This window comes from Atheta coriaria, unplaced genomic scaffold (assembly GCF_025399875.1).
Source record: "Atheta coriaria isolate IRGN ID8LTWV9N9 unplaced genomic scaffold, Caltech_Dcor_3.1 hic_scaffold_10_pilon, whole genome shotgun sequence".
NCBI lineage: Eukaryota > Metazoa > Arthropoda > Insecta > Coleoptera > Staphylinidae > Dalotia > Dalotia coriaria.
The window spans coordinates 4,785,830-4,812,839 of NW_027045452.1; the positions used below are offsets into that span (position 1 = coordinate 4,785,830).

General features: G+C 36.1%; 1 protein-coding gene across 2 annotated transcripts in view; it reads left to right on the forward strand.

The window, feature by feature from the left end:
• The window catches only part of LOC135801028 (uncharacterized), a 37,078-nt gene extending 10,513 nt beyond the window's left edge, over positions 1–26,565 (forward strand). The window contains exons 3-6 of one of the 2 annotated variants that reach the window (XM_065314391.1): positions 7,684–7,725; positions 22,468–22,740; positions 24,833–24,942; positions 25,010–26,565. In XM_065314391.1, coding sequence (XP_065170463.1) covers positions 22,705–22,740; positions 24,833–24,942; positions 25,010–25,544 — 681 coding nt within the window. In that variant the 5' untranslated portion in view covers positions 7,684–7,725; positions 22,468–22,704 and the 3' untranslated portion in view covers positions 25,545–26,565. The remainder of the gene's footprint in view (positions 1–7,683; positions 7,726–22,467; positions 22,741–24,832; positions 24,943–25,009) is intronic. The other variant, XM_065314392.1, reaches the window with a different exon arrangement.
• Positions 26,566–27,010: the final 445 nt, after the last annotated feature.

Consider the following 27,010-nt stretch of genomic DNA (forward strand, 5'->3'; position numbering starts at 1 on the left):
AAATAATTGGAAGATGATAATTTGTTGATTATGTAATTTTAAACAAGGATTTCTTTATTTTCCATTCCGTTATGCATTATTACTTCTATTTGCTTATTGTTATATTAGTTTGTTTTATTGCATAGTTAATAAAATCAAGCATGGCAATGGTCATGACATAAATCATAAAGTGTCATGGCATGTTCGGAATTTACCTACTTGTCTAGCAAGACAGGAAAATGAAAGGACGATCAATAACAATATCGACAATCGGAATCTATTCTTATAATAACAATACTCACGAAACGCAAAACGCATAGTAAAATAGAACGATAATCTGTAAATTATAATAATCTACTCCACATTTGAATGAATGAGTGAAGCATAAAGTAGTGACATTTAAAATTAACTTTTTATAATCACAAATCTAATAGTAGTGCATAATCATAACGCTCAATTATTTGTCGGTAATGCAATGTTAGAATAGAACGTTTATTATCGCATTAAGTATCGACACATTTGAGGAATTCTTGATAATATAAGTTTAATATCTACGACAGCGTATAAAATGTGAAACGACAAGGACTATAGATAAACAGACGAAAGGCATGTAATCTAGGTGTAAGTCAAACAACTGCTTGTTTTTAATTTTAATATATTGAATAGTTTATCTATACTTACTTTATGTTATAATATAAGGGGATAAAGTAGGTACTTTAGAAGGAATAGTGTATTAGAAGTAATGTGTTGATTGAAGATGGCAGATGTGAATTTACTTTCTATGTTAGGATAGACAATTAAAAAAAAGCGTAAACTATTATAAAAAACAACAAAAAATTATTTTCTTGTTACTTGAAGCGATTATGCCTATCAATAAAATTCTCAACTGTAAGTTTGAAGAAATGTGAATATTGCGCCATCTTAAACTATAGTTTTGATTAAATCTGTATGTCAACTTTCATATCTAAATTTTCACCGTTAAAGTTATATTTTTGTAACAAAAAATAGCCTATTCTCTTTTCCTTGGCAATAAATATTTCTATTGAAAAACTAATATTTATTGATTCAGTGGTTATTAAATGAAAGCGTCACATAAAAACAAATATACAAAAATTATCATTTATAATATGAGTTACCATATTTATATGAATGTATCCCCTTATGTTAAATTCAGGTAACAATTTATAAATAATAACAATGTGGCTAGCCTTAATGATAAGCCAATAATTTCTAATATTAAGCCCACCACACGTTTGCCTTACCGTCGGCCATGTTGTGCGTTTATGGAATTCGCGTTTACAACTAAGTGCATTTAACACTTATTTATTTCGCCGTCGTGTATATTATTGCAATAAACTAGAGAATTAGTCGTAATTAATCGGGCATAACATAATCAGCGATTAAATACAAAATGGCCGTTCAGCCTACAAACGCACACTTGTACACAACCTTCAGCAAAACTTTTCACAATTTCTTTGTGTATTTTTTAAGTGAAAATTGACAATATCGCATGATTACGAGCGTGTTAAACTCATGACATGTGTGTGAAATGTTTAATCAGGTGTTTGCACAACATTATTAAGCGCATTTGAATATGAATGGCAACTGCATCGAGGCGACTAAACGCGCCTGTGGCAATCGACGTGTGAATTTGCCGAGTTTTGCGTTTGAAAGTGTAAAACGAACGGATTAATATTTGTATAAATATGACGGCTTTATTAAGCGCCCGTTTTCCGCGCCATTGTGCGGCTGTGTCGCGTCGTAAATTTCCCACACGTCGCCGTCGCGTTTGTCACTTTGTTGGTTTTTGGTTAAATATGCGCTCGATGAATTATTATTCGCTGTCTGCCCACGGCTGGTGTATGCCGTAGAAAACATGCGTGATTAAGATGTTGTGCATGAAAGGTGCGTTTCTAACTTGTGCTATTAATTTATTATTGGTGCGGATTAGTGGTTATGTTAAAAATTATAATGTAGGCAACCAACTATAGACTAATTCAATTTTTACATCTTTCAGCATTATTAAAGCAATTTATTATCAAAAAAGTTGTTTATGAGTTGTATTTGTGTACTCTGATGCTGTTTTTGAATTTATTTCATTTCCGCCCTTGATATACAATCAACTATTAACCTTTATCTAGTTTTAGAATTCCGGGTAATATACTTGGTCAATTTATAGAGTGCGTAATGCATTAGCGCACAATTGTTGAAACGCAATTGTTTATGTCGTTTGAGTTTACGACAATGACCACATGAACACAAATGGTGTTTTCACGTTTGTCACACTCTTGCGCGTTGAACTCACTCGCGGGTGGGTGCGCGAAATAAATAAAACACAAACTCCGAAATAAATCGCAATCCGAGTGCGATTCAACCACGATTCATACGCAATTTGAATCGACTGTGATCATAGAATCACTTATTCAAATAAAGCATACGCAAAGTGCGCATGCGCATTAGTTCCAGACGTGAAATAATGCCTATATTCTCTATAGTCTATTGCTTTGGTTATGTTGTCATCAAAGATATATGGTGTATTGAAGTAATATAAGTGTGTTGATATCTGAGCGCAATAAAACCCGGTTTTGAGGTGGCGAGCTTATTCGAAGTGATAAAACTCAATTGGAGCTGGACTCTTATCAGCTTTCAGTGCGCCAGCGCACCATTAACGCAATTTATGCGTTTCTAATCGTACCGAATCGAATCACTGCGTTTTCGCAATTGTACTCATACTCCACCAACCCACGAACGCGAAGTATTCGAACGAAACCCGAATACTTCAAAGTGGAATTTAATAAATTCGAATTTGTTTTCCCTGTGCAATCAAACGTATCTTTTGGTGTCAGTCCCGCGAGTCTATTGGAGTTTAAGTTGAGCAAAGTGTGGTTTGTGGATTTATTCGATAGTCAAAGTACAGTTAGACGTGTGACGGTGACAACGCTTCTGACAATTAGCGGCGATGCTTGAAGCCGGACGACAAATTAATGTCTTTAGGTTTCTAGCGACTTTACTTAGTCGCATGCGCATGCCAGCACGCTTGTTTGCGTTGAACATTGTTCCGGTTCAAATTTTTCAAGAGTGTCAACTGTCAGCTTTGTATACATGTCTTTCAATCGGCCTCAAACTAGTTTTGTCTTGCTGTACTTCAACATGTATTCTTTATTTTAAACTAAATAAATAAAGGAACAAATTTCAGGTTATACGTTGGACACAATCACTGTATGCAACTCGTCGTACTTTTGAATGTGCAAGGTTTATAGCTTGGCATCGAATCATACATAGGAGGTTGTATTATTGGTTGAATACTGCTTTGGGATCAATAAAAAAATTAATTAATATGGTAATATTAAGAGTACCTAAACACTATGTATATTTTTAATTATGCAACCCGTTATGATATTTCAGAAGTTTTAGTAAATTCATGTTGCGTCATTGCGTGCGTTATTGTAATAAGTAATCATTTACATGTTTTTTCATGTTTAATAAAATTGAATATACTTGGTGTTTACGCAAAAAATACACCTTTTTTATTGTAATTAAATATCTCACCTGAGAATATGTATATATAATTTTTTCATTGTCAAAAAAGAAACAAAAATACATTTTTTTGCGAAAATTAGCTTAACATTGTTTAAACACACACGTAGTCTTGTAAAACCACAAAATATAAGTTTGTATACAATATATCTGCATACAAATACAAGGTATTCCTGCGGTGGGATGCATTACGAATTACGATTACACGCGAACATGATTTAAACGCATCGTTTGCGTGGGCGTTTATTAACGATCATGTATTGCCTCGTGAGGTTGCGATCTACGCGTATCAACATATCTTTTTGAATCTAATTCAATATTTATTGCTGTTTTAAAAAATCCAGACACAATTATTGATTGCAATTGTATGAAAAAATAACATTTAATTAATTTTCGGGTTTTAATTGGATGCATTTCTTTGATTTCGCACTCAAAACTGGATTTTCAAAAAGAATTCACCAAATGTTGCTTATCTTAGAGCAAATAAAAGTTGCCATGGCCTGTTTAAGATGGGAATTAAGGTCTTTAATTGACACGCCGATTAATACTAATCAATTTATCAGTTTCATTAGTCACATTTGTCGTGTTTGCTTGTCTTAAATACACTTAAGCTTTATGCGTTTTCATGGTGGCATGTTTAATTACGGACTAATTAAAAATAAATTAAAAGTTTGTATTTACAGAGTGTTTTTATGAAAAATTTCCTAAAATGAAAAAACTACCCTTATACCTAATACACGTCTTAAATTAATATTATAATCTCTTCAGCGTAACATCTTGAAATCCGGCGAGTTGTTGATTAAACGGCGCCACATTTACAATCGTCTGCTGCATATTGCAATTTCAATGCGCAGTCGACGAGTACAAATAATAAAAATGACATGCATATTCCATGCGATTTCATTAACTCCAACGACAGTTAGGCGACGACGAAAATAACCACTTCACGCTCTCAATGATTGTGCACGAAGGGATAAATTATTATTATTGCCGATAATTTATATGCATTGAATTCTGGATTCGTTAGAATCGACATTGAACTTGCGATTCGCAATCGCACAAAAAACCGAGTGAAGTAATCATACTGGATGGTTATCGATGCGCTAGCGAGCGACCGCGTGAAGGCGTTGGCGAAGAATTAACTCTTGCATTTGTAAATACGTACATAGCTATCTTAAAATGTAGACTTGGAGTGCAATTTGATTGCAATTTATTTTATTTTTTAGAGACGAGATGATTCAAAGCTTAGGCAACTTTGATTAAAATGTTAATTTTGATATTTTTACGTTTTTTGGCAAATATAAAGTGCAAAAATTAATATGGGAAGAATACCGGTCTAAATTTGTGTGTATAGGCAATTCATTTCACATTAACTTTCTCTTATTTCTATAAGTAAAATAATACCATCTGCTATACCCTGTAAATGATCACATTCAAATACCCGCTGAATAGAATAAATGGCGACGTTTATAGACGGATTAAATTGAAACAAATCGTCGAAAAACGAATTCATATTTGGCGCTAAATACACGACTTATGCGAGCGAAACGCAATGAAACGCAACTAAGTACGAATAAATACGACTAATCTCGTCGTCCACATTGACATTTTATCACGCATGCCCGGGTGTGCGCATATTTCGAAATTATTCAACTGTAACTCCCAACTCAAAAGCCACAAGTTTTTAGCTGCTCGACTTGAGTGGCGGTGACTTAACTTGATGTGACTTAAGTTCTCAGTAATCTCGATTACTCGATTGCAGCTAAACAGATTTGAATAATTCAAACATTCCTTTATTTCTCGGATGAGATAAACACTTGTTTCGGCTTTGGATAGGAAAAATTAATCAATAAATTTGAAATAAATCAAAAACAAATTAATTTCATTGCCATTACTTCTTATCTTCTCGATTCATTCATATTTTAAGGTAAAAGTCATCGCTTGCTGTAGGAATTAAAAATGCAGCCGGAATAATATTTCGAAACAAGTTATCTTTTAGTGATGTAATTACATTAATTAAGCGCGGAGATTTAAATATTCTGATACATTCGGCTATAAATCGTCGCTGGCGATGCATTAATCTTTTACGTGTCACTTAACATGTGTTTCTACTTGTTTTCAAGACTTTTCGACCAAATTAACACGCGTTACCTTTATGTGCTGCCATCTGTAAACGAATTACTGAAATATTTGCGTAATTTTTGGTTAGGTGCATGAAAAACGGTGATAGTAAATTATCACCGCCATTTTGATTTATGGGCTGCGCGTATGTACATTCATAGAAAACTAATTAATTTATGAGGGGTTTAATGGCGTATTCCGTTTTGTTTTCTGCCTTGCTATTTATGCATTCATTACACGTTACAGAAATTATTCTCGTCGAAGGCGAGTGAAATAAAATTTCTCGTTTTGTATCCGCGCATCAGTGGCGCATGCTGAATGCACCATGCCCTGTTATTTATGATCTGCGCATTGTGCGCTTGTCACTTGCATGTCATTGCGTGTTCATAACTCTGGAGTACCACAAAAAAAAATCTGAAAAAAGGTATATGTCGTTTATCGCTCCGAGCCTAAGCTGATTTATATAGGTTATTTTTAGATAGGCAACCAACACTACACATTTACATATATGTTTGCTATAGATATTAAATATTGCAGCAGAAAGTTTCTGCAACATTGTAGTAATATCAATTTGCACATTTATATTCAATTGCTGGTGATATTAACATAATTGTCTAATTAAATAAACAATTCTAATTGAACGCAGCACCCGCAGATCGATTAACGCTGATGATTGATCGGAAAAATTTGATAATTTCGTCACTTTCCAATTGCACGCCGCCGTAAATTATCAACTTATTAATTAAGTTTATTGTAATTTACACGCGAATTGAAAAATTAGAAATTTAGATATTTGTTAAATTTCATCGTCGAATGGAAGTATCCTTGAGGAATTAAATGTGATATTTAATCAATTAGGCGTTCGTTAATGGCGGCCACGGCTCGCAGTATAGACATTAATTAATATGCTAATTGGGATGCCGCTACGACACGTCGTGCGGTAGCCAGTGTGTTAATTAGTGTCTTGCAGCTCGATGTATTATATAATTCTGTCTTTTTTTTTATTTCAAATTTATTTCTACGCATAAAGTAACTGTTTTATTATTTTTGATTTAATTGAATTTGATTCTTTATATAATGAGGAGTTAAAATTTTAATTTGGTTTGTGTTAGTTGATGTTTCCTAAATGATTGTTTGCTATCAAAATTTAAGGGTATTTGAAGAATGTATAATCCATTCAAAAATTTCCTAATCCTTTTTATGAGCTCTTAACTTAAGTTTATGGTCAAGAACTTGATGTTGGATGTGTTATCTTGGGACTTATTTTTATGATTGCCACTGAATTTTACTTTACTGAAACATTTTGAGTGTAAATTTTGATTTGCAATAGTTTGAGACAAATTTCACGCTTTTATTCAAATTTTGTCCAAAATTTTAACAATAGCTCTGCATTTTTATACAGAGTGTGAATAATATTTTCTAAAATAATTTATTTTTAGTAACACCATGTTTAAAATTCATTTAGTGTTGTTTGTGGTTGTCAGTTGGCAATGAAAATAATTTTCTTGTTGTCTATGACAGTTCCCTGCAGTCATATCCATGCGTTCTCCATTTCCATATTGGAAATAACGCATATTGGCGATTGGCGAGGCACAACGCGTTGTAGTAAGCAATAAGAAGTAAATCCGTCTTTATGTTTAAAATGTGGACAAAATGTAAAGTGCGCGTTGGAGGCTTTCGGAGCGGTTTTAAAGTGAGAACCGGCCGAGACGCACTTTAATACCACCTTGTCGGCGCACCGACGAACGCGAAGACTAAAGAAAGAGACCATGAAGCGCATTTCTCCTATAAGTATTTCTAGAGGTGTATGTCGGCGGTCGGCGGACCTCCCAGAGAAACGATAATAAACTAAACTAATGTAGAACCAACTAGGTAATATTTGTAGGCTGGTGACAAAATATTTGCAAGCAAAATGTACGCATACAATTGATTGATATTTATGTGTCACAGCATTAAAGTTAATGAGAATGTCAAGGAACATGTTAAACTAATGAATGCTTTTCGACAACAATTATTTTCTAAAATTTTATAATATTATTATTTCAGATGGTCTCAGTCGTGGATAAACCACCAGAGTTTCTTTGCACGGTAAGTACTTTCAAAAACTTTTAAATAAAAAAAAATAGCAAAAGTTCAGTGTCAAGTTCATCTAATTTGCAAAGCGTTAGGTATACTATACTATAGTTTGCTAATCCATTATCATTTTACAAATGGATCGGCTGTGAAAAGTAATAAAACCATTTCAAAACTAATATAATTCAGGTACCTATGCCTCTCTCCTCAAACTATGTACCTATGTATTCTGATCAGTTGAAATTTTATATTGAGAAACATTTTTGTTTGGTGTCAACTTGTGTGGTTGTGCGTTGACAGATAAAAACATGCATTTTTGCCGGATTTTGAAATTCTTGAACTTTACGATTTATTTTTTATTGTCTCCCAAGTTTTTTAGATATTCGATAATGCGTGGTCATAAAATATAACACGACTACGACAAAACGACAGATTAGATTTATATTGTTCATTAGAATGCTATAAATTTGAGAAATAAAATATAAAGAATACAAAAAGCGCATAAAATCATGTAAACTAGATAGTGTTATTTTAAGTGATGAACAAATTCTTTATTTATTTGGATAATATGTCACTGGATCGTGATGTTCGGTAGTTATACCTAAAGTCAAACATAGATCCATAATTTACGTTTGATGTTAATATAATGGTACTTAAATAACCGTAATTTTTACATGCTTGTCAAAACTTTAAAACTCTTTCTCCTTAAGGCTTTCTTGCACAAAAAGCGAATTCGGCGAATTTTGGCATGCGTCAAACCGCCCTGAAAAGCCTACCCGACAGAAGCACAGCATGCATAAGTGTGGGCCCTTCCTAGCGCCCCCAAAAACCCAAAATCAGTTGGCCATCGGCTACACTTCAGCAACGACCATTTCTCGGTGTATAAAATTTAAAATTCACACAGTGATTAAATCTGAACAAGTTATGAAACTTAAGTCTCAAGATAATAAGATTTATAGTGTTGATTAGTGCCTAGTAAAATCTTGTGTTCTTGTGTCGCAAGTGCCACCGTGCGACGGCCACATACACTCATCCTATAATTAATGTGCTAATTAACTCCGGGTGCATTTTTTCACATCTTGCATCAGCGGATAACGCGGACTTTATGGACGGTGAAAAGGTGTGTTTTGTGTACACCTGTATTCTGTTTTCTGTATGTAAGTACTGTCTTTTGTGTGCGTCTGATTGCTCAATCCGACGGCGAGTTGTATTCGTACTTAATGTTTGTATGAAGTATGTATGCGGTCGTGCGAGTGCATAAATATAAATTGTTCGATGATGGACGAGCAGCTAATGATTGGGTGTAAGGTGACCGGCTATGCATTTTGCTAAATAATAAATATCCTTGATTAATTGGATGCGATCAACGCTGAAATAGCCGTAAATGGTGAAATAAAATTACGCTGCGGAAAAAAAACATAACCTCGTCTTGTTTATTTAGGTTACCATAGCAACGTGATTCAATTTTTATAATTTTGTTATATCTAAAACGATTTACGACTAATAAATAATTTATTGCCACATCAACGATGAACAATTGACACTTTGCGAATAAATTTTCACACACTAATTAGGCATTTAATGGAATGTGTGTTGTAAATTTTCTAAAGACACTTTAAAAATTTACATCATGCCCCCATTCCAAAGTTGTCAAATCGTCAACATGACAATCGTCACAAATGGAAAGTCATGTAGAGTTAAATTTAAAGCTCGATCAATTATGGCGTGCGCAAATAAAGTGACACTTTGCGAATTTAACAGTTCCACAGCCGCACAAGTTTGGTTAGGTTTTATCGTGTCGTTTGGTGTCGGTGACAGTTAGCATTTGTTCAATCGACGATTTATCACGTTATCGCGCCAACAATAGACGGGCCATAATAGTCTGCACGTATTTATTTGCCTAGGCAAGCAGCCATAGATATTATTGTCATACGCGTAGATTTTATTCGTGTTTATCGCGTGTCCAAGTCGATTAAGTCTTAGAGGTGTTCGATTACAAACATTAAAAAATAATAATCTTATACGAGACAAGATAACGAAATACTAAATTAATATTTTTTGACAAACACCCTGTAGAGACATGTGTTTGGCAGTAAATACAATTTGTTTGAACAACAGTTACAAACAATATAATTTATCGGGCTGGGAAAAAGGTTGCAATGCTTTGGAAAGACTTTAAAACGCCAGTTACATACACACACACACCTATACAAAAACATAAATAAATACATTGGTAAAACGTAAGAGATTGCGATTGCGATTGCAATTCCGTTATCGTCGCGTTCACATTTTCCAACGCGTTAACACGTTACCTTGTCCCGCATAATGTACTCGTATGTACACGTGTACACTAGTTCGACTTAAATCTCAGCGCGCATAAGATGCGCGAGCATTCGCGAATTAGACATTTGGAGCGGTTAATTAATTAACGCGTCGCGAATGCAACCGGCGAACGAGGCCATTTCCGCGCGCTACGTCGCCATCGTCGTTAATTAAACACATTTTACTCGCGGCACTCGTGCGTTCTATGCTCGTCGTGACATTAACGGCCACGATTCCGATGATTTCATTAAAATTGCTTAAATTCCTATTGCTATATCGCGCAAAATTGATTTTTTTTTCTCCATCTGCACAGAAAATTGAATTTTTTTTATTTTAGACCTCTAATGATTACGTATTTGTCTTTCTCATGGTTAGTCTATTGATAATCCCCTTGAATTTGACGGTTGCAACAATGTATTTGTTAATCATGTAATTTTTTAATTGTTGACCACTTGATAGTCGTCATTAACGTACGTCACTGCCGATAACTTGCCTAAAATTTCTATCTGAAGATGATAATTACATCTTTCTACTATCCTATCGCATACAGCTACGTTCGATAAGACCTGATACGCTACTTGACCATTGGAATAATGCGCAATGTTTAACGTGCGTCTTTGATGATCGAATGTTGAAATGTTGGCAGTTGGATTAGTGAAGCATTGAAGAGATGTGTCTCTTCGGCATTCGACAGCACTCGAGCTGGCGCCTATGAACCGTGTCAAGTATCATTGTCGTATCTTTTCCTTATTATACATCTAAACAAACGATGGCAGGCACGCAGCGCATACAACATTCGGTGAGCTGTCGTTGGCGAGCTGTTTCGAGATGAGTGTACGACGGTAGAAAAAAATGTCGAGAGGTAAAGGTCTTGATCGACCACTTCTGAACAAGTGCAAGTTTATACATTTTTCGTGTGTGTTCTTTGCTACTTCTGACAGGCACAGACATGTTGTAAGAACATCTGATGCTACCAGAATGATTTATTCTATTTTCAATACTAATCGTGTTTATTTTTTGCATTTCCGGCGAAATTCGTAGAAATATCCATAAGTTACTATTTTCAGGAAAGTTTATTTTGTAATGAAATCTTACAATTAATTTGCTTTTTGTTTAAAAAACAATGCTTGTGAAGCTGTATGTATATCAAACATACGAAAATATCAAAAGTTAAACTATAATCTATAATTTAAAAACGAATCGCAAAATCTGTTGGTAAGCGCATAACTCAACAACGCCTAGACCAATTTCGCTAAATTTTTATTAAACACTACCGGAACAAAGTCGCGGGCAAAAGCTCGTTCACAATATATGTATGTGATTAATATTGATTTATGAATAGTTAAAAATAAAGTAAGATATCTAATAATAAAATAAGCCCACAATGATCATAAACTTTTAGCTAAATATATGCATATCATACACGAATATCAAATAACATTAGTAAACCATCAACGAATTAATAAACAATAAATTATAGTCCAAATCGATCATAAATCACGACTTTAAAGTCAACCAAGTCTATTCATTCATTCACTGGACGCATTCATCCATAGCTCGAATGTGCTTCGTAATACGATTCAGAGCATGTTCATAGATGTATTATGTTGCATATTAAAATCTTTTTGGTTTGATTTTACATTCATTTACACCTCGTGGATTATTTTTGTCTGGTAACTGTACTTAATCTGCATGTACATAAATTGCTAATGCTAAAAGTTAAATTTAAATCGTATTGTTTGCAGACTGCGTCCAACGCACTCGCATCCATCTTGTACGTAGGGAACATATAACTGAACTGGATTATATGAGATGCAATTCTATGTAATTGTGTTTTTTCTTGCCTTGTTTGGCGTTAAATTCTTGCTTCGTGTTTGTCACCGTTTTCACGGCTTTACTGCTCTGCCGATCCCAAATGGAATAAAACATGGATTACATTATTCTCTTTGTACCTTGTTGTATATTCATCCAAGAAGTGAATATATTAATCCATCAAACGGTTTGATGCAAAATGATTTATAATACATTATTACTAAGTGTTTATTTTTTGCAAAATAATTTTGATTTCTGCATACAGTGTGAATTCTAACCTCAAAATATATGTATGTAGCAAATCGTCTTAAACATGGATTTTCTCATTATGGAATAATAATAATATATCACATGGGTAAAATTAAAAAAAAAAGTGTGATTAATTCAATATTTTTGCCGAAAATTAGCAAAAAATATTGATGAGCAGTGCTAAGTCATTTAAGGCTTATGAGGCTTAAGTATACATTAATAATGTACAGTTGGACACATGCGCGTAGAGCTGAGTAAAAGAAGAAGTAGAAACTCCGGCGCCTTGTACGCCGCGCAATTAAATAATCTATGTACGCGGCGCTCATAAATCACGAAGCTAAGTAACAGCCCGACACAAACCAACAAAATACTTACTAAGATCTATGATAGTTACAAGCCTAGAAGTTTAGTCTACCTCTAAATCTAGCTTAAGACTTGTAATCTTCACCTTTTGTTTTCAAAATTTCTTGTAAAAAAATCACCTACTAAACAAATTATTTTTCATGCGTTACCCCTTCCATTATATTAGAATAGAAAACTAATGAACATGAAGCACGTGAGGCACATAAAGTTCATCGATACTAAACATGTTCTAATGTCATCGTTTCGGTAATAAACAATTCAAGAAGCGAGCTGTAAAATATCTAATGCATGATCTTCAATTGAAAACTAATTATTAATTGCATCGCGTGCAATAGCGGTGATTTAGCTACATCAGTTAGCAATCAAGAATTTATTGTTTATTTCAAGTTGTCAGTTTTGATTTTTAATTTTTTAAAGAATTTATAGAAATTTACTTAATTATTTTGTAGATGTCTAGTTCTTTAAATTGGTATAGCCAGTTATGTCAATAAGCAATAAAAGCTCTCGATCGAGCTTGAACGTTGAGCGATAATCGTTAAACGCATTAATTAATGTTACCAATATCAATAAACTGCGGCGCGAAATTCAATAATTTAGCGAACATATTTTACACAATATTAATTGCGCTCGCACGGCATTTAATTCAAAAATTTATGACGTCTATTGCCACGCATATATTTAAATATTTATTAATTGGCTTAATTGACATCAGAATTACCTGAAAAATGTCGGTATTTAAGATAGAAAATAGTAGCGATCTTCTCACGCAAATTAACGCCTTCGGAACTCCAAAGGAAGTAAAAATCAAACATAACCTAAATAATGACCTATCGATGACTAAGCAACATACTGTAACATAAACAAATCCTGCTCCCAGACGAATTCTTTCGATTTGCATTCTGAGTTTAAAGGCGCTGCAGTTTCCAGAACATTCAATACACTTATTTAATAGATCTCTCGTGGTGTGACTTTAACCTGCATGTGGGAAGATCCGATGTGTGATGTGTGGTGGTCATTAAACGTCGTGATTTTAACTCCAGTTTAAATTTAAATCCGCCGCGTTTGATTTTCATTCTAGCCGTGACTCAGATGTAGAAGAGCGCTATCGCAATCGTTGCTTATTTGTTCTTGTTTCGTTTTCGGATGGTTCGCTTGCATCTCCGCTAGTGAAATGAGTGTTTTACGATGGATCCTATGAGTTGGAATGCCGGATCGAAATGTTCGTAGTGCGTGCCGATGGGCCGTTGCGCGACTCGGCGGAAATATTGTTTGCACTTTTCATTCACGCAGACGTCGAAACGCGCCGTCGACGAATATAGCGCGTTTGCCCGTGAATGTGATCGTATTTCCCACGGAACCGACCGAAACGCTGAATAAACATTCGACATTCAACACAAATCACACGCGCGCGAACCGACACACAAGTTTTTTTTTCCTGATCAACATTGGTATTAATTTTCAGAGGCTTCTGAAGGATGGATAGGAAACATAACCTAAAAAATATGAGTTATTATGATATGCAACCCAATCTACATCTAAATATTAGGCAGTATGGTTTAACACGTTGAGGACGGCGCGGTTTTTGGGTGCTGTCGCATCGGGCGGCGTTTGAGCATTTTCAACTCCGTCTAATTAATTCAGCTGTGCGCCACTGGTGGTTATGCATTGCAGTATCAAAAAGCGATTGTTTTTGCAGTTGCGTCGCCATTTATTTATTTTCTTTGTAATGAATGCCTTTATCTTTAGAGTCCGACCGAAACTATGTGCGAACTGAGTTGGCAAGTGACGACCACGACTTAGCCGCGAGTTAGCCGAACGACGCACGATAATTCACGAACACTGAGTTTCGGTTCTGCCAAAAGTTTCAGCCAATTTTTGGCCGAAACCAAATTTGAAGCCAAAACTGAAACTTTGGTCGGTCACTATTTATTATAATATGTAATCTGAGTGTCACATTTGATGACAAAGATGCAAGGCCCTGATTGTATAGGTGAAACGAGGAGAAGATATAACCTAACCAGTGGCGAAGTCAAAAATGAATAAGTCTCGTTTCAAATGAGCCGTGTACCACGTCGCGTCTTGTCTGTGGGACGGCGTGTACCACCGGTGGTACACGCCGTCCTTAACGTGTTAATGTTATGATTTTTTTTGTGATTTTTACTCGAATTGAAATGTACAACATTTCTATCAACAGCGATTATGAATATCTGCAGATTATACGTGCGTTTTCGAAGGCGGGTTTGTTTGCAGCAAGTAACATAAATCAATTACGCGTCGGCACCGCCGGTGAGATGAAATTTAAGAGCGGCGTAATTGCTCTAAGTATACGCGCAACCCGCCGACTAAGCACACGCTAATTACGCGCGGAGCACATACCGCGGTGCGCCGACCAACCGATGCAAACACGCAGACCATAAGGAGTACACACATTACCGCGCACAAAATGTCCGTTGCAACTCGTTACATCCAGCAATACTCACTTCGATGCGATTCAATGACTTCAAACACTTCAAATTTCCCAACTTTGGAAATTTTTCAAATTAATTTAACTTAAATACACGTTTGGGAAATTTTATGCTGTCAATTTAAACATTTACTTATTTACTTCGCTAGTTGATTGTAAAACTGGTGGGGGGTTATTAGAATGCTCATTTTTTGCGGCGCAATCATAATAATCATAATCAGAAGCAGGCGCGCGCTCTCGACGATAAACATTTTCTTCTCGGTGTACGCGTATTAAACTGGCGGTTGGAGTTGGATATGTTGAAGAAGAATTCACAGCATCCGAGCGCCGGAGCCCATCGCCGGCGACATTAATATTCATTCACAACGACTTTCTAACTATCGTACGATTATAAACGTTCTCGTTTACGCGCTTAGGTAAACACGAAGAGTCCGTGGAAAAACGCCGCGCAACGCAATGAAAACGAAACGACTCGGGACGAAATTCGAGTCTCCAGTCCGCACTTACATAATGTCAGTAATGCATAATTTACACATAAATAAACAATAATATTTGATTTAACAGAAATTCAGCGTATATCCACCGTTGAAATTAGAACTTTTCGGAATAAAATTCCTGAATTAATTTGTGTGAACACTTTGTAGATGCTCTAAATATTTAAGCGTCTATCTAACTACCAATTAGTGCGGCATAATTCAACAAATTAATAGTTTTCTTCAATGAAATCAACGTATTTATTACGAGATTTTTAATTCGGTAATAAAATTTCAAAAGATGAAGAAATTTTTTTTCCACACTGATCTTTAAACAGCTTTATTTGCATCTCGCGCCATTTGTAATTACGGCCCGCACTTGTCAGTTTATAAAGATATCCAAGCGGTAAAAATAAAGCATATGTGAGCGGAAAGTGTTAAGACGTACGCATATGATACAAAGTAAATTAAGACGCGCGAGAGGTGCATGTTAATAGCAGTCGCGTGAAGCGTTTAGTGGGTGACCACCCAGAAACAACACGAACAGCCGACACGAACTACGCGTTCGATATATTATATGTTGTAATTATTCGCATATAATTCCGGGGCCGACGAATTTGCATTTTTACACGCCACGCAAACCAGATCAACACCTTGGGACCTCACACCTCAAACGTCAATCAAACGAGTCGAAATATTTGAGATTTTAAACATATCTCTGAAATGGAACTCAGTTCTTGGAAATTATATTATTTTTTCAAAATGTTATGAAATATAAATTAATCTAATGAAATGTCTGCGATTTGAGATAATTAACCAGCGCGCTTAACGGTAAGCTAACTCACGTTGTGCAATGGGTAATTACAGTATGACCGTTTTACCTTCCTTCATCAGTTTGCAGGTGATAATGTTTTAATGTCATTCTGCTAACTAGAATACTAAAATAAATAATTTTAGAGGTTAAATATTTAAAGTTAGAAAAACTAAAAGATAGGTTAATATACAGTGCATAACTGCACTGCGCATGCGCCTAATAAACTGATTAAGAAGTTGCCTACAGTTTTAGCACAACTTCATTTGGTTAAAATAAAATTTAAAAAAAATCTTGACGATTGTAGTGTTTACTGACATGACAAATTGATTGAAATTTGAAGGGCAGTAAAGTACACCTCGGAATTGTTTGTACAGGTCGAGTCGGGTCGGGTCGGTGCTTCGATTTTATTGATATTGTCCTGTTGACACACATTTTAACACCAAACTGACGACAATCTAACGACCATCAAGTGAAACAAACACGGCACAACAAGGCACGCATGGAACACCAGACACGAGACACCGAAGCATCCCTTGATTCACAATCGTTTTTTGTGAAGTGATAATAATCATAAATTGAGTAAACTCGGTATTCGGTATGTAATCGATATCTTTTCGGGCATTTTATCCGATTCAATCGCAGCGAATGGAAATTAAATGCATTTATGCAAAACAATGTCATTATTACATTATGTCGGACATAAATTAATCGCGAGTTATTGATTATAATGTCGTTAAGAAAAATGTCACGCGGCGCCAATGTCGTGTCTGCAGTCTAATATTTTATTGCCGCTTGGCGTGTAACACACTTTTAATATGAATTAAATTTTTTACGTCGCGCGCGCACTCTCGGCGAACAAGTGTACGATTAATGCGTGTTTATGTATTTTTAAGCACGATCTAAAACATTGCTAACTCGCGGATTAGAGCAAATTATCGTTTGATAGCGATTCGGACGAATTAGTTTTTATGTGATAATCGGTTGATTTATTGCTCACTCAATTAAAAGCTATAATAATTATGTATGGGAGGATTATAGGCTTTAATGATGGCGTTTTATATAGTTGCTTTGATTTATTTTATTGTTAGAGTTAAAAATCAATTTCGTACATAAATTAACACTGTTTTATTTTAAATTTTTATTTTTGTGTAATTTATGAAATTTTTTAAAGAAATAATGGACACACTGTATTTGAAAGTGTTTGTAGATTTAAAGTGCGTATTTGAACGCATAAAAATGTTAATAATGTCTGGCAGGCAGACAGGCGCTAGTCACACCTCGTGAAATGAAGGCGAAGAGGTACAGAAGAAGAGACACCGCAAGGCGTGTAGGAAATGTCGAAACGTTTAACATGATCCTACATTGTCGTGATTGTCGTCGCCGATGACATCCAATTGACGGATGCGTGACCGCCTCTGACTGCTCATTATTGCTATTTATCCTGCACGTCGGCATTATTAGATGTCACGGAGACACAGCGCGCCGTGCGTGTTGCATATTTCATGCGTTCGTGCGTCTGCAATCGGAAAGTTGGTTATGTTGCCATATTCGTCTTAATGTTATTTGATAAAACTTTTTTTTGCGAATAGTTTGTTTTTAGATGTACATTAATTTGTTGAATTATTGCAAAAATAGTTTATTAATGGCGCAAGTAAATTGAGCACGAACGAACATGATAAAATGTAATTTATAAAATATTGTCTTGCCAGCATAAATTAATAAATTAACATCGACGTAAATTATCATAGCTGCGAGCCATTGGAGCAAGACGATTTGCGGCGCGCCGTCAGACAGCTGGGAAATGGAAAACAAACAAAAAGTCAAGATTTAATTTTAATTCAATAACATTCATAGGAGCTAATAAAGATACTTCATTGAATGGTACAGACCAAGACCAACCAACTTAAAAAAATACACTGCTAATTGCGGTTAAGTTTTTTTGTAAAGGTATGCAACCCAATGTTCACAAAATGAATGTATGATGAACGTATGCTGAAAATATGGTTGAAAAAAATGTTTGTTGAAATAATGTAATAAATTATGCATTTGGTGGATCTATATAAAAATAAAAACTTTATGATTATTAAAAACCGTATAAATAAATCTTTACTCTTTAAAAAGTTTGAGACCGTTTCTATGCACATGCAGCATATATTTTAATAGTTTATGCACATTGTATATTTGTCTGTCTGCTCAAATCAGCAAATGAAGGAATCGGAGGTGGAAGTTGCTGCTGCTTTGCAATGCTCGATTGGCGCCAGCTAGGAATGCTAATTTTGTTATTGTAATAAGTAATAAGCCACCATCACACGACGCCGCCTTTATGCGCCGCGCGCGTTCGCCAATTTACGATGCAATTAGCATCCTGCTGTTGCTCACATACAAATGATACGATTATAAGTATTAAATCAAATGGACCTCAACTGACCACACTGTATACACACATTTACGATTAATATTCTATTAACGAAACTATTCGCGACTGTTTTTGTTTCTCCGCTTCTCGAATTCTGTGCAAATTACACGGTCATTACATGCGAACATAACGAAAACCATGTGGTAATTAAATTATCACTCGGCGCCCAATGAATAAAGATTAATCTTTATTCAAGCGCGCGGCGCGTATTCATTAATAATATAAATATATTACGCATTAATTACCACTGGGTTGACAACTAACTTGACAAACCACTATTAGTTGGTGTTGGCTGCAGGCCTGACGGATTTTTTCGCGATGACATTTTAACAAATTGCTAGAAATCATTAGAGTCGTGATTTTGCGAGGGCAGCTCGTGCAGGTTGCAAATCATATGGATTTATTCAATTATTACCTGCTGTATCTGATTGATCATTGAAATAAATCATTCGTCATGAATCATAACGCTTGAAAACATTGCAGGCATAAAAAGTAACGATGCCATTTAATATATCAAGAAAAACAGATTAGGTGCGAGCTACTCAGGTTTCAAAGATTCAATTATAACAAGTACCTACTTATATGAAGACATTGAATATTATACCTATAGTTAACTAAGTAAACAAAAGTAATAATTATAAATTGTAAAGTGTATTTATTCTTTTATGTAATTAAAGATGTTAAAATTATGATGTAATCGCGGCGCCACCTATTTGATAGCTGTCAGTTATTAGCTCAAATTCAGGTTATGTTAGTTATCACTTGTGAGCGTAAACAAGTTGTATGGTAAGTGCAGTACGATTATTGCTTTTGACTAACTCGCGAAGGTGGTTATGATAATTAACACCGTTTTTTTGAGTTATTGATTAGTCTCTGCTAGCCTGCACTGGTTTGTTTTTCTCGCGAGTTCTCTGCATTAATGCACAACTCAGCGACTAATCCGCGAGACATAACTACGTCATTAAAAGCGCAAACGTACGTCTTAATCGGATTATGTGCCTTAATTAATTGCTATTAGTCATTTCAACAATTGACAAACGACAATTACCAAGAATTGTCGCAATAAATTGCTAAAAAAAAAAAAAAGCGAAATCTATATTTTCGATTGACAAATATGGCGTTTTAGTTTCAACTGGTTGAAATGTAAAATTTTGCACATAACTTAGTTAATCCGTGTTTATTTAATGTTGTGTGATAATTCGAGACGTGAAACGTGAAAGTTATTGCATGCTACTTACTGGAAGCTGTTTAAGCATTAGATCGCATGCTGTGCTAGACACAGACTTGGAGCCGGCGAAATATTGCAACAACTGTGCAAATTATTATTAATAATCATAATCAATTGGGTAGTTACTTTGAGATGATTAGAAAGCATGCAGTATGTTTGTTTAGGAATATTTGCTAATTGTAGGAAATACTAAAAAAGTTATGTTTGGCTCTTTGGAAGTTATAGAATCGTAATTTTATTTCTCGAATGAAGCTGTTTGGGTAACTTATGAAGTAATGTAAACGTAACATCAGCAATGGTAATGTTTGTGCATTTGTGCATACATGTAGGTACTTTGTAAGAATCAGCATTATCGCATCGCGACGCGCAAAATCTCTCATTCTTCGGTGGAGTTAAGTGCTCTTTGAGGTGAGTCGAGAGGCGAGTTAAGCAGAGACCTTCGTTATCCTTCGTTAGGTCGAGCAGACCGTGAGTGCAAAGCGAGTAAAATGGCGACGAGTGCAAGTGCGTTTGCGATCCGCTGAAATCCTATCCGAGTCAGGGATCTAATGCCATAAGGCAGCACCACATATCTTGCAATATGAAGAAGTAAAAGAACTTTGACACGGCCTTGTACTTAAACCTAACCTCAGAGTCATTAATTAAAAATACACTTATAACATAACCTAGCATGAGTTGTTGGGTAAAAGTGTGAGTTCATTTGAACGCATTTGCTTCTTGAAATCTGGTTGTAAGTAAGTACTAATCCGTTCCGTTGGCGGTTCGTGCGAATCGAGCGTGCAATTAGGCGCCCCACCGCGCCAGCGAGTGCGCGTATCGCGGCGGTAATTACGCGGATTAGTGTCGTTGCCGATTCGCGCCCACCTTTCACAATAGGTTAATCCGGCGACACGCATCGATGACGCGCTTTGCTGCAATTCGTACGCTCAAAACGCATGGCGATTTGTCACTAGAACTTTTAATTTATAAGTGGTGCCATCTACTGGCAATAAATCTAACATAACTGTAATTTTTAGTTTAAATAAGTACTTCACATATGGAAAATTGTTTAACTCGGTTATTAATATGATATTAATAAAGTTTAGTAGAAATCCTGCTGTTTTAAACACTTGCCAAGCGTTTGAAATCCGAGTGTCCGCCGCTGTAGACATTTTACGACTGTGCGTTCGAAGTGGAAGTCGCAGAAAGATCGTAAACGCGCCTTCGCAGGCGCACATCCGCCTTATGAAAATCGCAAAATTATAAGCACATTAAGATATGTGTTAATTAAATGAGCGAGATACGCGTGCCGTTATGGCCGATTTCAATATCCCGCGCAAATTTCCACAACGATCGCTCGTAAAACAACACTTCGCCACTCAGCGTACTTACACTCGACTTAAGTCGACTTGGACATGTGAAACTTAACTGCGAAAATAAGTTGTGAACGTTGTAGCATATAAATTATACATTTATCGATTGTCCGATTGTCATATCGCGCCAAGAGTGTTATTATTTCTTAAAACTTTTGTTATGGCGGCTGAACTGCACACTACTACAATTGATTCTTTGAAAATCAATCGCTTTGCATACATCCAAGGTTACTATAAATTAACCACGCCAATAAACACACACCAAACGACGATCCGCGGCGGCAAAATGGCGTCCGGCTGACGCGGCTGCCGATTAGACAATCCGACAATCGCGCTAATGGCCGCCGCGGTCGTAAATTAACGGCGAATTATTGCCACCTTGATCAATTAAACGCACAACGGCACAACTCCTGCTGCTGCAAATCAATGCAAATTAATATCAATTAATTTACGATAAATAAATACAACTATTTGCGGGATTTATTGAATATCACAAGTGTTTACTCGCGGTGTGTAAATATTAATTATGCTCATGTTGCAAATGGCGTGCATACAAAATGGCTGAACGTAAAAACCAAGTGGAAACGTGTTTTTTGTTTATCTGTATACATTTTATATTACTTTGAATGATGATTACATTGATTACACCTTCTCCGGCTATTAAATCACTTGGAATTTACTAAAAACAATAAAATTTCTTAAAGTATTCAATTATTACACAATTTCCAACGTTTCTGATTCCAATCGTGTGTTTTTTAGCATTTTCATGTCTTTTTCATTCATGAATTCATGAATAAATTCGTTTGCGTCCGGTGTGAGATGTCGGCCATGTTGAAAAATGTGAAATTTATAATGTGCTGGAGCACAGCGTGTGGCGTCCGGACAAACTGCAGTGAAAATCAGATCTGTGTGTGCTCTTTGGCCAACGTCAACCCACACACTTCATCTTGACACATAATGATATTGCTTATTTTTAAATTCAAATATAAACACGACTTGTGCAGGTCGCGAACAACTTAATCCTAGAATGAAATCCATTTTCATCGGAATTGTATTCTGGACCCTGCGATCATTAATAGTATTTTCGTTTTCAAATTCATCAACAATTCATCGCATAGAACCTGAGGGGATGACGTTCAGCCGGAATTAAATATCAAAATATTTTTATTCCTGAAAATAATTGGTTTAATTGATTGTTTATATTTTGTTCATTCATTTGACGATGGAGTTGAGAGGTAATAAAAGCCCCGCCGTGATATTTCAGGACACATTGTCTCCCAAGCTGACGGACCTGCATAACATGATTTGGACCGGCGGCGGCGACTACGACTGATCCACAGTTTCCGTCCCCAGAAGAAGACCTCCGGAAGGCAGACGTCGTCAGCGGCTGTTTGTCTATAGGCGGGCGACGACGCAACATCGAGTGAGTGCGAGGGATAAGAGCGGATGCCATCTTACCCCTCGCACCCGACCAACCCTCACCCTGTCAGCGTCGTCTACTATGCAAATTGCACACTTTCTTCGAACCCTTATCGCGGTAAGCAAAACAATTTTTTTCTTTTACTAAAAATCATTTCTTTGGCTTGTTATTGCAAACATGAAAAAGATACCACACTTCGTGCCACAGCACGAATTGTGTCTTTATATGCATCTTCGTGAACGTGGAAGAGTCTGACCGCGAACGCAATAAATATCGCGATAAAGTCGGCCGCGATCGTATCTCAAAAACCGCCTCGCAACTCTCGCGCAATGATGTCTCTCGCCATTCAGGCAATTTTCTCTCCCGGACGAGCGTTTAGATCTTTACTCCTCGTTGCGTTCGCGATGCATTATTACACGCCTTCATCTGCGTTTGGTTGTCGGCTGTCCGGTGTCGAGCACAAGAAACGAAACCGAAAAAAAACGCACAACAAAAAGGGTCGGTAACGTATTAATCTGGGCAATAAAATACGGTTTAATAATTAAGGTGGAAGGATGCGCGTTGTGGTATCGCGGACAGCATCGGTCGTTTATAATCGCCCTGCGCTTGTATAAATACCATCGTGTCGTAACTTATAAATACGGTAGTGAAACTTAATATAACGTGCACTTTTTTTCAGCGTTGCGCGTACAGTTGCAATAAAATCTACATTTATATACCGAATGACAAAATGATAACGATTATAATATATGCTATGGTCAAGCGTGCAGGAATGTGGGCGATTTTCTTATGGCGATTTTCATTTCCTGGATAAGTTTCTTGAAATTGTTGAAATATTCAAAATTATAGGCGCACAGGTGGAGTTTTTGCCTTATTATAAAGGGATAACACTTGTCGACATGATTCTTTCCCATGTTTCACCCGATATAGATTCACCGACCGACGTGTCTAACAATCTAATTAAGGCGTCGTTTCTGCGTTTCTGATGCTTCGATCTTCGCGGCTGATTACGCGTTGTTAATGGACAAGTTTTCCGTAAAAAGTTCAAACGTTATGAAGTGACTATCCATATCCGTTTTGTTCCTCCGCGTCGTGTTTTTTCTTTATCAATGAACCGAGATATGCGGCGGCGATGCGTTTTACGGTCGCTCATTAAGCGCTCACATTGCGCTTCATTTTTCACGGCGGTCAGCCGACTTGACGAAATTATCGCGCGTTGAGATCTTGCTCCGAGAATGAACGGCGACGACGCGCCTGATTCTTGATCATGGGCGGTGTGAAATTTTATTTAAACACTTCTGACTATTATCTTTAACTTAGTTGAAACAAGTGACGCAAAAATATGAATGACTACACGACATGTCTGTTTAAAAGTATATTATTGTGAATAAAATGTGACTTACGTGCGTTTTATCACTTAACATATTTCTACATAGTTTTTCCACACTGTTAACGACCATAAACATCGAGTATTTGCATGCCGGGCATGTCGTAAACTCTTTTTTTGCCAACCGCAGAATAGGAGATAAAATTTACAATTTGCAATTTTCATGCGTGCTTTTGCGCAATTCAAGACCACCGCAATGTGAAGAAATAGTATAGGTGAATGATACTTTCGTTAGAAATAATTTACTTAAGAAAAAACTTGCGGCGCCAAATTTTATGAATGAACTGGTATAAAATGAAGTGTTTATTTTACGGTCTGTCATTAAACCTAGGCGCCACAGTTTTTTTGTTGCAAAATGTGTTTTTATTACGTAATGAAATTTCAGGTATAATTTTTGTTTTTGCTACCTGTACTTTGAATTTCAGTTTGCACTTAAGTTTACAACCCTTATTTATCTGATAAATCCACTAAAAGTATCCATTTTTAACTCGAGTAGGAAAAATCGAGTTAAAAAATCGTGGCCTAGGTCACGTATGAATTCTTCTAATGATTCGAACTTGTAACCTGATCGGTGTCTCGTTTTCTTCGACGTCCCAATGGTCATTGGTTTTTATTCGGTTGCGGCACGTTTCTGCGCAAACATACTCAACTTATCGTCAGTTGTTTAATATGAAGTTTTATTTTACCTACCACCTAACATACGTGAGTGCGACTGTTGCAAAAAGTAGCAACTTGTGTTAATGTTTAGCGAACTGTTTGATTTATTGCCGATTTTATCGATTTGTTATGGTTAGAAATTTATTTTCTTTTCTTTGTTCACAGGTGCTTAGCTTGGCCGCCGTCTTTTATCCAGCGGTTTGTCAACACGAACAACACTTCCATAACTACACACTCATCTCACACTCTAGACCCAGCATCGGATTGTATGAATGGTGAGTTTCAATGTTGCAAACGCCACCTGGTGTTGAATAGTTAAAAATTTGTTTAATGTTTGGTTAGGATTCGAACTGGATACGTGCCGTACGATCAAGGCATCCCACTCGAACACGCCGGCGAGCTACTGAGCCTGCGCGATAACCAAATGCTACTGCGGAAGGAGGCACACCAGGAGAATCGCACTTCGGTGGAGTGCTGTCCTTCGGTGCTGGAGATGACGGAGCCGCGCGGCGGCAAAAACCGCGACGATCAGATCGTCGAGTTGTACCATGACGGAAATATGACTCAACGTTTCTACGAGGTGTCCTGCCATGTGGACATCTTAGACAAACCGTGCCGGTTTATGGACAAGAAACTGCACGGCGAGTCGCGCTGTAAGCAGAACTACATGTTCACGTATGCGCTGGTAAAGGACCCAGTGCGCCACCATGGCCATCATCGTCGCGGCGGCGATCACTATGGTCACAATGGCAGTTGGACGATGGACTACATCAAGATACGCAGCGGATGCAGCTGCGTGGTGATACCGCCCACGATTAAGAAGGCCAAGAAACGCGACAAGTTTAAAAACCGCCGGCGGCATAAGGGCTACGACTAAGCACCGCAGCCTCTCCCACACCCCCAAAACGATAAGAGACGAGGAAAACGTAAATCAGTTCCACTATACCAAAGGAGTTTTTTATACATTTTATTTTTAGCTAGCTAAGCAATTAATTGACGAGACACAGCGAGGTTTAGATTACGTCTAGAGAGAATCATAGCTTAAGTGGAGGATATTTTTATTATATTTATTTTCGCGTATAATGTTTATACTTAATGTTTGTCTACGAGTAATTCATGTACAATTTATGTTAAAACTATTTGCTGATTTCCGTAAGATATTTTTGCGACTCTTTTACATTTGCTATTTTTTTTTTGAACATTTGTTACCAACTCCTGACAGTTTATTGAACATACTCAATGCTTTGCTTCAATTCTTGAACTACTATAAAACTCTTCATGTTGCGAAATATTATAGCTTTAAAACATAACTTACAACTCTTGTTCTATGTCTAAAAGTTTAAAAAAATACAGATACGTAAATCAAGTATAGATATAACGTGAAATTACACAGTTTAACTTCAAATTCCATACATAGGACAATTTTATTGTCGAATTTCAGTAAAACACCTACACATTTTGTTTTATTGAATAGTTACCTAGTGCACAGAATGACGAACTGACTAATTCTTAAGCGATAAATTATTATTATTAAAAAATTATACAAGCAACAAGAATAATCAATTATTATTCGTGTATGCTATAAAAATTAATCAAAAATATATATGACGCCAATTAACGAAAATGAAAAAATAACTTATAAAATAACAAGCATAACAAGCCCTAACTATAATATAGCCGTATGAGAATCAAATGTTGCCAAAATGGGCTTCTGCATGCCTTTGTATGATATTAATTTTGTATGTATTATGTGTAAGTTTATGTTTATTTGTAAAGTTTGTTCCACATTCACAGATTTTTGAAGCGCAATGTAAACATTACGTGTAGTGTCCATTTTTAATTATATAGCAAAACAAATCTTAACTGCTGTACAGAAAAATATATTTTAGCAAAAGCAATTATTGGTATTAATTTATATTCCTTATATAGATATAGGTATTTTCTAAACATAAACATACCGCATAAGACGGTATGAGGCCTTATGCTTAAAAGTTATATTGAACTTTTTGGTATTGATAGCGCCATCTAGGAGACAAACACTAAACTTATATAGCTCCAAGTGCAGAAATCTTTAAATACATGGAAGCCCCTGATTCAACTATTCGTTATTTATATTCACGAAGTATGGTTTATGCGATTTTGGTCAAATAACAAGGTTGAACTTTTTTCTTAAAATTTTCTCTTAATATGTAAACATTTTTAATTGAAATATTTAAGAGTAATATTCTTCTACCACTTATCTACCACTTAAAAAAATTTTTTTGACTCCAAAAAAAGCCTAGTGTAACTAATCTCTTGATCTTTTTGAGTGGTCGTAGGTCAACTTTGGAAAATGGAAAAACT